The sequence below is a fragment of the Vigna umbellata genome, chromosome 11 (assembly GCF_029865625.1).
Source record: "Vigna umbellata cultivar VRB3 chromosome 11, Vumbellata_1.0, whole genome shotgun sequence".
NCBI lineage: Eukaryota > Viridiplantae > Streptophyta > Magnoliopsida > Fabales > Fabaceae > Vigna > Vigna umbellata.
The window spans coordinates 7,334,415-7,347,384 of NC_142175.1; the positions used below are offsets into that span (position 1 = coordinate 7,334,415).

At 28.1% G+C, this 12,970-nt stretch overlaps 1 protein-coding gene across 1 annotated transcript; it reads right to left on the bottom strand.

The window, feature by feature from the left end:
* Nucleotides 1–3,207: 3,207 nt before the first annotated feature.
* On the bottom strand, nucleotides 3,208–5,857 carry LOC124832287 (uncharacterized). Its single transcript, XM_088101647.1, has 2 exons — nucleotides 5,652–5,857; nucleotides 3,208–3,572 (listed from the first exon to the last, which is right to left on the bottom strand). The coding sequence occupies exons 1-2, from the start codon at nucleotides 5,760–5,762 to the stop codon at nucleotides 3,345–3,347; spliced, it is 339 nt and encodes a 112-aa protein (XP_087957773.1). The 5' UTR covers nucleotides 5,763–5,857; the 3' UTR covers nucleotides 3,208–3,344.
* Between the last annotated feature and the right edge of the window lie 7,113 nt (nucleotides 5,858–12,970).

Sequence of the window (12,970 nt, forward strand, 5' to 3'; positions counted from 1 at the left end):
AATCCTCTAGGAGAAACGAGTCTGATGCAGATTCTGATACGGACATTCCAAAAAAAGAAGGACACATAAAGCCCGACTGAGTATCTGACTAAATTCATGAAATCTACTAAATTCATGAAAAATAGAAATATTGTATCTGACTTTGCAAGGAATTCTAAAGGAGGAAAAAGGAAATCAAAAGCAACAACTGTTACATTCTATGAGTATGGAAAAGAAGGACACATAAAGCCCGACTGACCAGATTGAAAGGTAAAGCAGAAAGCTGATGAAAGATACAATCAGGACAGAAGAAGGAACACGAAAAGGAAAGAACACATTGCATGGGAAAACAGTGATATGAATCATCCAGTGATGATGACCAAAGTCTAGAAGAAGAGACAAATTTATGTCTCATGGCTGGATTAGTGTGTTCAGGAAGCAGCAACAACAACTTTGAGAATGAGCAGATAGAAGTTAGATATGACCAGCTCTTGGATGCGTTTGAAGAAGTACATGCTGAGACAATGAAACTACAATACAAGGTTAATCGATTAAATTTTGAATACAGAATAAATAACCTTGTTGATGAAAATGATAAGTTGAAAATTGAACTTGATCTAGCTTTACAATTTGCTAAAAATGTTAAAACAGAAATTAAGATTGTTGAAAAAGATTGTAAAGAATGTCATGTTCATGCTGAAAAGATTGAATATCTAACTACTACTTTCGACCTCGATCTCTTTTCATTTTTGGTATTACTAGCCTAGCCTTCGTAAATCACACTAAAGCAGAGCACCCAACTATGACAAGGCTCCATTAAGTAAGGGTTAGATTAGTCAATCCGGCCCGACATGCGTTTGTTGACAAAACCGCCGTAGGAATGTAGACCTTTCATTAGAGCGGAGGCGAATTGATCAACGAGAAAGAGGCCCTACTCACTACAAACGAATACACCATAAGATCAAACTGCACTCATTCCTCTCTTGCATCAAGTTGACAGACCCCCTACGTAATTCTTCTATCAATCATGTATGTAGGTAGGGTCCTCCATTCTGATTGGTATATCATGAAAAAAGCCATTTGCACTAGGCGCACTGCACTTTCCCTTGCCTAGATGTTCGCCTTTCTAAGTCAAGTAATAGTGACCCATCGAAGACTAGAGCCTCAAAACATGTTGACGAAGACCCTCGAACTGAGGGTTCGATCAATAGAGGGGACGACTTTCCCTCCCCGGAAGAAGAATAGCCCCGCTCTCTAGCCAACTGATCTCATGGATCATATAATTGGGAGGGAACGTGTCACATTAGAGGTGAACGATAATTACCACGATAAGGTTGGTCCCTCTTTGATTTTAGTAGACTAAGCTATTCATATGAATGTCGGGCTCTTTCTTTCACTGCTAACCCCAATAAGTCAGTTTATTAATGCTGATATTTTATGTGTCGTCGAGCTCGGAGCTTGTGATCCTCCTTTGAGTGTGGGTTCCATTGGATGAATCTCTCAAGTCAAGGTTCAGGTACATAGCAAGAAGAATGGTGCAACGCCTCTTTCTCGTTCTCGCTCGGGAGCCAAAACGAACACGCCTGCTACCTATTGTACTGGACCTTTGACCAGGCATTCTACCCTTATCAAATCGAAACCAACCACCACTGTATTGCGCTCGAACAATTGAGCGGCCGCCGGCCAACAACTTCCGTACTGTACACATATATAGATTCATTCTTCGTACCTGGTCCAACTTCACAACCCTTCGCGAGTTGGTCAGAAGTCAATCTTGTTTGGTAAGACTCTATTGAACAAAGCAAAGAAAAGAGAGTGCTCGACCGAAACAACGACCAACAAAGACCGTAATTATATAGATAACTGCTCCTCCCTTTCTCCGGCTTTAAGGCGAACCGTATGGCAATCGGAAAGAAAAGAAAGACGACCTCCTTACCTTCTCCTAGATGGTGTCAGTGAGAGCAACTTGAGTATCTCTGTTGACCTTCTTTTGTAGATAGAATCTACTTACTAATAAAATGTTACTTACCGTGATTATATGAAATCTACTAATTTTGAGTAATTACAACAAAAGTTTTATTAAATAATTTTAATTATTAATATAAAAATGTTAATAAACTATTTTTTATAAAAAAGGTAATTATAAATAATGTTTATAATTTAACAGGTAATTACTTTACTGAGCAAATTGATTATTTTATTATAATTAATTATTTTAATGTAAAAAGAAGTTTCTAAAAGAGTAACACTAAAAAATAGTTTGTATTTGAATTAAAAAATAATTACTGAAAAAGATAAAATTGGTAAATAATTTTTATTAAAAATAATTGTTTGAAGTAATAAAAATAATTATTGAAAGAGTAAAACTGTGTACATAAAAAATGTGAATTCCCTCTATTAATAGTGTAGATAGTCATACAATAAAAATACTTTCAATTTATGAGTAGTTTTTTAGATAATTAAAAAAGAAAAATATTATTAATGGAATATATATAAGAGGTAAAAAAGAAAAAAAAATGTAAAAAAGGAGTTATAGACGATAATAAATAATGGATTAAATATACTTTTCATTTCCTAAAAATTTTCAAAAATTGTATTTTTGCTTCTAAATTATATTATATATGTATTTAATCTCTATAATTTTGCTAGAAAGGGTTTTATAATCTAAGAAGGAAATAGATATATAATTTAGTTTAAAAATGAAATATGATTTTAAAAATTGGAAATAAAAATATATTTAACTTAAAAATATATGATAATTTTTTTCTTATTTATTTATTTATAACTAAATCACTTTCCTTTTTTCTCACTTTTTTTAAATTTTAATCGCAACCTTTATTTTATTTTATATTTCTTGTATTTTTTTTATTAAGAGCGTTTTTCGTCATCAAACTATTTTTTTAAAAATTTCATTCTTAAACTAAATATATAATTATTGAAGTTCACATTTTATGAAAATTAAGTAAAATCTCCTACTAAAAAAAGGTATTTTACATGACTTTGGTAAAGTATAGTGACAAAATAAATATACAGTTTGGTTTAGAACGAAATAAGATTATTTAAAAATAGTTTAGAAATGAAAAACCTATTAAAAATCTTATGAGCTATTATTTTTGTTTCTTTCATTTATAAAAAAATTCTAAAACCTTATTTTGTCTTTTTCTTCATTTTATTAGTACAAAGTACCACAAATCAATAAAAAAAAGGCTATAGTGAGACAATTAAAAATGAAAGAACCACATTAAGAAATTAATCATACTGAGTGCTAAATCAACATCATACATGAAAATATATTAGTAGGAAAACTCAGAGAAATGATGAAGAGTATTGTGGTATGCGAGAATGTGAGAATAAGATTAAGCATATTACAAGTTGGATTTAGTGCGAAATAGCGTTGTGTCAAACACTTTCAGAAAAAAGCGTGTTCTTGGTATAGATAGGTTGGACTGCAATATGGTTCCAATGTCGTAAATCAGTTTCTTCTTCACTTCTGAATTTATGCCTCCCATTGAAACTATCTCAGCATATGCAGCTGCTTCTTTGTTTCCCTCAAAACATATTGGCACTGACCCCTTCAATATCACCATCACAAACTGCACATACATACCCTTTCAATCAATATACAATTAAAAAATTTTAAAAACGAAAGATGAATTAACTTTAACTCTTAAACTATATAAGACAAAAACAAATTCAATCAAACTTTTGTATGTGACTCTAATTTAAATATCATATTGAAAATAAATATGAGTCTTTTTTATTTTTGGCATTTTAGATCTTTCTATAATTATTGGCATCTTCCATTGTTTGAAGTGGATTTTGTTATTGTTTTTCCTTAATTATTCCAAACATCTTTTATGAGAAAGAATGAGCAGATCCTACTTTTAAGATATCAAACTAATAATAGAAGGGGTACTATGGTGGTCCCAAAGAGATAATGGGTGAGGTGTTGAATAACCATTTATAATAAAAGATGTGTGGTTACACTGTTGCGAGTGCAATCACTACACAGCACAACACAACAAATTACAATTCCCCTACAACCCATATTTCTTTCTCTTTCACACTTCAAATTGGAAACATATCCATCTTATTCAAAGTGCAGTTTCTCATAACACATTTATACACACCTCATACCACGATTTTATGTTAATGCAAATAACCTTGTAATAATTCCAGATGCATTTTTCACCACATGAATTTCAACAAATTTTTTGTAGGATAAAAAGGAGAAAAGAGTGCAAGTATAATATTAGCTAAGGGAATCTCAACTACATTATTTACTAAATTTTTATGTAAATAGATTTATAATATCAATTAATAGTAAATTATTCCCTTTATCCTTATTTATAAGACTCTTCCAACCAATTCGCACCCTTTTAAACGAATAAGTTTAATTTGTTTAGTAGAAAAAATCAATTAATTAAGAATATAAAAAAGAATTGCATCATTCAATTATAAAAAGTTATAAAAAATTTAAAAATAAAAATATCATAACTACATAATATTATTGACGAGTCAAGATTCTTTACTGATTTTCTATATTATCCCTATTAAAATTAACATATACCAATTTAATTCTATGACAGACTAGAAAAATAACATTAAAAACTCAATAAAAAAAATTCAAATTCATTATTGACAGATCTTTACTTCATATTATCCATCATTTAATATGCTATCTTCTCTTATTTAATTCCTTAAAGCTCATTCCTTGGGCTTTCATTATCTTAAGGATGACAATGTTTGCATTATGTAGTGGTGAATATCCTATTGCATTATTTTATATCCTAGTGATCTGATTCTGCACAATATCGAAAAACACCAAAACATATTGCACTCTGTCCTACACTTTGAGAACCACCCAACTTGCCTGTCTTTTTCAACCAACTTTTTAATTTCCCATTTGGATTTCTTTATTTCATTTTCTAAAACAGTTTATGTTCATAAGATTTCCAAGTTTGACTCTCCTTATTCCACTTGAAGCAGACACAATAATCACCAAGCTTCTATCAATCCAATTTTAATCTGTCACAGTTTTTCACCATCTCTCAACTTCAAACAAAATGGTGCAGATGGTACAGAAACACTGGAATTTGGTTTAATCATAGGATATCCAATTGCAAACCTTAAAACATAACTCTTATATTATAAAAGTGAGATTCTAAAATGGAAATCTATAGCTCATTAAGTTTTCCAACAACAACAGTTAGTTTCTTGTAAATGTCTTACTGTTTTCTTCGAATAACAAATAAGTCAGTGAATTTAAATTGACCATTTTAATGCCAAATCGATGATATTTGTTAGTAACAGTAGGTTAGTATCAATCAATAATCACTATGAAAATTTTTCCAAACTTGACCAAACTATGCAAGAGAAAGGGGCAGTTTCTCATATGCAGAACAATGAAACATATTCCACAAAAATCTGTCAAACGTGTAGTTCAGATTCCTTATCCTATATGACAGATTGAGTTGTTGCAAGTATAAAGGTGAAAAGAACCGAGTTGCATCCAAATTAGAAAGATCTGAGAGTTACAATGATTTCTAAAAACACCACAAAAATCAAATTTTGAGCCAACCCAAAGGATTTTTCAAGCAGACTGAGAATTGTGAACAGATTAATTGGAAAAAAGGAGTGACTGAAGAGAAAGGGAAAGTAGTGTGACACACCTTCTCTGGTTTGCCGATGATTTTGGAGACTGCAGTGCTGGCTTGGGAAAAGATTGGATCGATGTTGATTCCATCTAAGTTAATGTTGGTGGAGATGTAAAGACAAGGCATATCTTATCCTATCTTTTGTGCCTGTGACTCTTCTTCTCTTTTCTTATTTGGATAGTTTCAACCAATTCAAGTTTCAGTTTACTGCAATCCGATCTCGTGTGTTCATGTATTTATAAGTACAATTAATTGAGTAGAATATTGACTTTCACTGTTTCCACTTGGCCTCGACAGTGACACGTTAATAACACCATTTTCATAAAAGCATAAACAATTCATTTTCTGACATGGTTCATTTCTGGTCTAACTTTCTCAGTTCTGCCTAATAATAGCCAAAGATGATGGTAGATGAGATTAAATTACTGTCTCTGTGATTCAATATTGTTATGATTTTGAAATTGTAGGTTGTCTGTTCTTATTTATTGTCAGTAAGAGAGAATACAACATATTTTTCTTTTCTTTTTTTGTTTTTCTTTACATGTTCTGCCTTTTAAATAAGAAAAAAGAAAAAAGTATATGCCTTCGTAAAACTTAATTTCTTCTCCGAATGGGATTTTTTAAACTTTCATTTTATCCACAATTCATTTGTAGAATTAATTATTTTATGAACAAGTTAGTGATATGTTGTATTTTAATCAAATCATGGATTTTGTTGATCATTAATATATATGTTAAGAACTTAGCCCCTTACAAATAAATATCATAAAATTTAATTTTATGCTAAATATTTTTTAAATTTGATTTCTTCGTGCACATAGAACTTAAATTTCCATTTCATTTTGATTAATTTTTAAAATCTACTTTCATGATAGTCTCGGGTTAAATTACTAATTTAGAAGAAATTTCGACTTTTTATTCAATTGAGTCTTAACTGTGTATTCATTTTATTTTTGTTTACCATCTTGTTAAAAATTAAAATATAATTTTTTTTAATTTGGAATAAATAATTTTGATCTATCAATCCAATTTTAATATGTTACATTAAATGTGTACCAGTCAATTTTAAGGTCGTGTGTGAAAACTTAATGAACAAAACTTAATTAACTCAAATTTTCAAATATTTGGACCTAATTGAGATAATTTATAAGTTTATGAACTGAGACTGAAAAGAAAAAGAGGACCCAGTTGAGATTGACCAACAAATATGAGAGCCAAACAAAGGTTTAAACCAAAATTAAAATATAAATTTTTTTTGTAATTTGGAATAAATAATTTTGATCTATTAATTACGTTTTATCAGTTACCCTTTTAGATCTTCTAATTCATATTTACCATTGTACTTTCAATATGTAGAAGTTAGTGTATAAAAAATAAAATAAAATAATTAATGATTAAAATTTAAGATAAATAGTTTATGGATAAAAGATAGGTTTCAAGAATAAATCAAATAGCAAATAGATATTGAGGCGTTTATTTTGTAAAATATATAAGTATTAAGACCAACCATTATAAAATTAAAGTTTATAATGATTTGTAAAAAAATTAAAAACAAGTGAGATAAAAGAAAATCTAAAGTATTTATTTACAAAGGAAATAAAACAAAGGAGATTATTTTTTTTTTGTGTTAATATTATGACAACTCATAAATTTGATACAAATTGGACTTTACATAGGTCAATGTAATAATAGATTTGACTTGGAAAGTCTAAAGGGAAGCATGACGTACTTGTATAATCTCCAACACCTTCTAGGAACTCTTAAAGTGTCATCCACCTGTTAATTTGGTGCAATTATCATATCTTTGAATTATATTTATCTTTATTTTTGTCAATATATGAGTGAATATATTTTCTAATTAAAAGTCTTGTATTTTATAGATTACATCAAGAAACCCTTATCAATGAATATTAAAGAAAATAAAAGTTAATGATTTTGCATAAACAAGACAGTTGCTTGCTTACCTTCGTCTTAATATCTAGAAGATTTGTTAAAACCTTATAAAAGGTATACAAATTAAGGTATTCTAATAAATTATTATATTTGAGATATTTCTACTTTAAATTTTGAATTTCCTTTGTGATTTTATTCTTAAAATATATTTAAAAAAAATTGAAAAAAATATATATTTAAATTATTCTTCCTGTTTACTTCTAAACAATAAATAATGTAGAATATTAGTATATCGAACAAGTCTTTATTCAATATGGGAGTTTTTGTCCTCTCACTATCAATATTTCAATTAAGCTATACAAATAATATTGTCAAAGTTAATCACCACGTATTATAAGAATTTATTTTCTTAAACTATGTAAATTAATTTCATTATATAAATTTGACTTCTAATCTCTATTATACCAATTACCAAATCAAATACTTACAGCTACTAGATACTAAATAAAAGAAAAGAAAAATATATCTAACAGTCAAATGTAACTTTTTTTTTCATTTTAAAGGCAGGAGAGACACTTTGTTCCATGATTAATATGGATGGGTATGTTCTTCACTGGTAAGACACTTTCATTGTCATTGTCATAGGACAACCAAGAGACTAATAAAGTAGAATAAACTGAAAATCCATTTCCTGACCATAAATTCTTATTATTTATTAGACTTTAATTATATAATAATATTATTAAACATTTAATACCACATCGGTCTCTTTTTATTCATAAATATGACATTATAATATTTTTCTTTAATATTTTTTACGTGACATATTATCCACTTTGAAATTCAGAATTTTATTTTAAAAAATATCTCAAAAAATAAAAGAAAAAAGATATTTAAATTATCTTAGACTTTTGCTTCTAACTGAATATATTTTCATGACAAAATAAGGCGAAAATTTAAGTAAGGTAGAAATACAGTTAAAAAATGAAAATATTTTTTATATATATTAGACTCGGATTGTTTTTTATACTGATAAAATTGTTGAATTTTGTTTTCGTTCCAAATAATTTTCTTTAACCCTTTTGCTCCCATATAATGAATTTTTTATTTTGATTTTATCCTAAAAGAATTTTATATAAAATTATTTGAACAGTGAAATAAATTATTTTAAATAAAATTTTAGGGATGAAATAAAATAAAATAAAAAATATATATTGGGGATGAATTTTTAAAATGTATTAGACACCAAAAGAAAAATCTATACTTTCCATAAACATATTTAAATCTAAATTTTAATAATGTATTTCATATAATTTTGGGATTTTAAGAAATGCTTTGGTTGAAAGTAAACTAGGCTGGCACATTTTTCAAGTTACGCTTTTTCTTAAAGTTTTTAATAAATTTACGTATATTTTCTCATTTTACGCCTTTGATGTTTGAAGCAGCAAAAACGAATCAGTATTACGTCCATTTTAATTTTGTTAGTTTATGGGTGCATGGAGGAAAAAAGTTATTAATTTTCCGAATTTAACTTATGTCACTATCTGAATAGTTTTGAAAAAAAAATATAACATAGGTTCATATATATATATATATATATATATATATATATATATATATATATATACACTTATTCATTTCAATAAACATTTCATGAAAATAATATATGTAATAAAAGAATAGTTATATTTTATATTATCATCTAATAATAAAGGTTTAATAGCCAATTTAGTCCCCACTTTGGTTGAAAAATCTCAATTTAGTCCCTCGTTATAAAAGTGTTTTACATTAGTCCTAACTTTTAAAATAGTGGGTCAGATTCGTCCCTTTCGTTAAATATAAGTTAACGAAATTAATCGATGATGATGTGACACAGCTTAAAGCTGATGTGTTAGATTGGTCCCTCGTTAGCTTTAAGTTGTGTCACATCATCATCCATTAATTTTGTTAACTTATATTTAACAGAAAGGACCAATCTGACCCACTATTTTAAAAGTTAGGACTAATTCAAAACACTTTTATAACGAGGGACTAAATTGAGATTTTTCAACCAAAGTGAGGACTAAATTGGCTATTAAACCAATAATAAACGTGTTCCGCTTCAAAGATAATATTTTTAAAATTAATTATATATTTAAAGTGTTATTATTTTTGAAATTTTGTCACAATTTTTTTTAAGAAATATTTTAAAAGATTAAAAGAGGATAGTATATATTTAAGTTACTTCTAATTTTTAAATTATCTTTGATTCCAACTCCCTGATAAGATAAGATTATTATCGAAATTAATCCCTGTCAAAAGTTAAGAGTTTTTTCATCTTCACACGCCAATTTTTTTTTAGAGTTTTACTTTATATTTTTAAAATAAAGCAAAATATTTTTAATTAGTTAAAAATATAAAAATGATATTATGTATTTATTAACTATCATAAAAAATATAGTATATAATGTTTTGTTTAGTTATATTTTTACTTTGGAGAATGCTGATTTGATTTTTTTTTTTAAGTTATTGTTAGATACTAAAATTATTTTTAAAAAATAAAATTATCTTTTAAATCCAAAAGACTAAAACTGCATTAATTGAACTATAGGTGTAGTTAATACTGATACTGCATGTTAAGTAACTCTTATTTTCTTAAACAACACTACTCCCTTTTAATTGTAATATAATGTAGAAGAAGTTGGTGATTTTTATAAATTTTATATAAAGATATTAAATTTTATTTATGAAATCCTTTCTCCAACGGAACCTCTACCAGTGTGCAGCATCGTGTAATAATACGATTGGTTGCAACATCAAATTCTATTTTGACTACGATTTGGGAAGGTCAGATACAGAGGATTGATTAAATAAATTCCATACAATTATGAAGTTTTACTGATTCGCTTAGTCAAACCGACTTGTCAAGATTCCGACTATTTTAAATATATTTTAAGTTTTCTATTTAATATAATATTTTTTGTCTTTAAAAATTTAGCTAAAATATATTTCAGGTCCTTAATGTATAATAGCGACTTTTAGTTAGATCTCACTCCATCAAAAATTCACGTGCTTAAAATATTTAATCCTTGAAAATAAGATTTGTTGTGCTAGCTGATCATTTGTACGAATGAAATTAGTTGATAAAGTTAATTTCAGTTATAGATTTTATATTTTCATTTTAGGATTAATTAGTATTTGGATTTTTATATTTGGTGATGATTGCTTTTTTTTTTTTATATATCTTTTTACTTGATGTTAATATTTTTTAAAATCGAGTTAATTTAGTGAAGTCCATTTATTTTACTTTTAGTGAAGGAAATAAGTTTTACAAAGTTATATTTTTTTTCAAATGTCCTAGATTTTAAATATTGAATGAATTTATTTTCAAAATTGAGGTTTTTATTTATTTTGTTTGTATTTAACTATGATGATCATGACTTAATATAGGAGAATATGATAGTATAGGAGTTGAGAAAGATGCATAACATTATGGTCAAGATTAAGAGAGGTGGTGGGGCAATCTTATATTCTTATGTTTTCATTTATTTTTCATTTTTATTGAAGTTTATGGTTATAAAATAATAATTTTCATTGAGGTTATATAAAATAGTGATAAAATTTATTTTAATTATGAAACTGAATAAGAATATTTGTGCTAGTTATAAAGTTTAGGTAGAAAAAAGTTTGGGTATTAAATTTTGGCATTAGAGTCAGGTTTTGAGTTTTTTTTTTTTGAGATCATGGGAATGAGTTGTTATGTTTCTATTGTGCATAGTTGATAGTTTTGTTTTTAGAGGTTCAATTTTGTATCGTTTGATTGTTATCCGTTGATGGATTTTCCTACTTCTAACAAGTGTATTGGGTAATTATAGCACAAAAACAAATATCATACCCACACACATTTGTGCAAATTATCCAATAACTTGAATTTGTCTTGATTTGCAATAGAACAATGTTTTGACAATTTATAATGAAAGAGTAAAACTAAAATTGGTTGAGATTAAATTAAATAATAAAGATAAGTGTGTTGAGATTCGACTTCGTTAATCTTTTACTGTGTTGCTATTGATATAATATATTAATACCATTATATATTGCTCTTGAAAGTATTTGACTAATTCTAAATTAATTCCTTGAGTTTAGAACTTAAGGACTTCAAACACAATGATGATTCCTCAACCCTTGACGAATGAATCATTGCTTTAAGTGCAAGACTTAAACTGAGCTAAAGTATTTAAATTTATTCTTAACATTCAAATGCATTCGATGATTGACTTAGATTTAAGATTAGTTTTCCAACTCAATCTAATTCAATGAAATAATCCAAGAAATCAAATATAAACCAAATCATTAATATTGAACAAAAGCGCGCGCACACTGTAACATCCCAAATTCTCACACTTGATAATTCATAACTTATGTATTGTAGCATTATATTTAAGGTAACATCCTATAATCTCTCACTTGATAATTCATAGTTGATATATATCTATATGTTTTAAACTCAGATTTCAACTACAAATTCATAAATATAACTCGAATTCTTCTACTTTATTCTTCTATCTCTTTCTTCATTAGCACTGAGTCAGACGACATTCCTTCATCTGCTCCTGTATAACGAATTATACGATTATCGCACATACCCAAACACAAACAAGTAGGGTGAGCTAACATGCAACCAATCATTTATAAAACATGCATATTTACTTTGATGCACTCAACAAACCTCATATAATAATTATGTCAGACACACTCATACCATCATACAACAATCGCATCATAGATACTCATCCATTACTTTGATACACTCAATAGACACTCATTCCACAATACTCAATAGACACTCATTCCACAATACCCAATAGACACTTATCCCGACGATATGTTGATGAGCGGTCACAGGAGGTTATGCACTTGTGATGCCTTCTACTTCCTCTTACAAATACACTTCCAAAATACTTCATACCATCCACAAGCTTAGTCCTCAACACTATGTCCAAAACCGGCACATAGACCAGGACCTCCTGCCCCTCTCACCACATAATTCATCATTCTCTACTTGAGACTGGATGATTATTAGAGTATCAGGATAACCTCCAACTTTAGGACCCTCAACATAAACATATACACACATACCATGGCATTACAGAATCTCTCTGCGAGACTCATACCATGCCCACATTCCTCAACTCATATTATATCCTTACGAAATCTCCCCATAATACTCATATCATGTTCAGATGCATAAATTCAAATCCAATATAATAAATTACAATCATCACAGAAATCATACAAAATGAATATATCACAAAATAAATTAACAATACTAAAATATCACCATAAATGGTCACCGGAGAAGAATCAAATGTTTGACGAATCAATCTCACCATAAACGCCACTACATATGACTAGTCACAACTTACTGGATTTGACTAGGGCTGCTCTATGATCAAGAATGT

Coding starts and splice junctions, on each gene's coding strand:
- LOC124832287 (XM_088101647.1), bottom strand. CDS start 5,762: ATGCCTTGTCTTTACATCTCCACCAACATTAACTTAGATGGAATCAAC. Junction 3,573..5,651: donor TCATCGGCAAACCAGAGAAG/GTGTGTCACACT, acceptor ATGTATGTGCAG/TTTGTGATGGTGATATTGAA.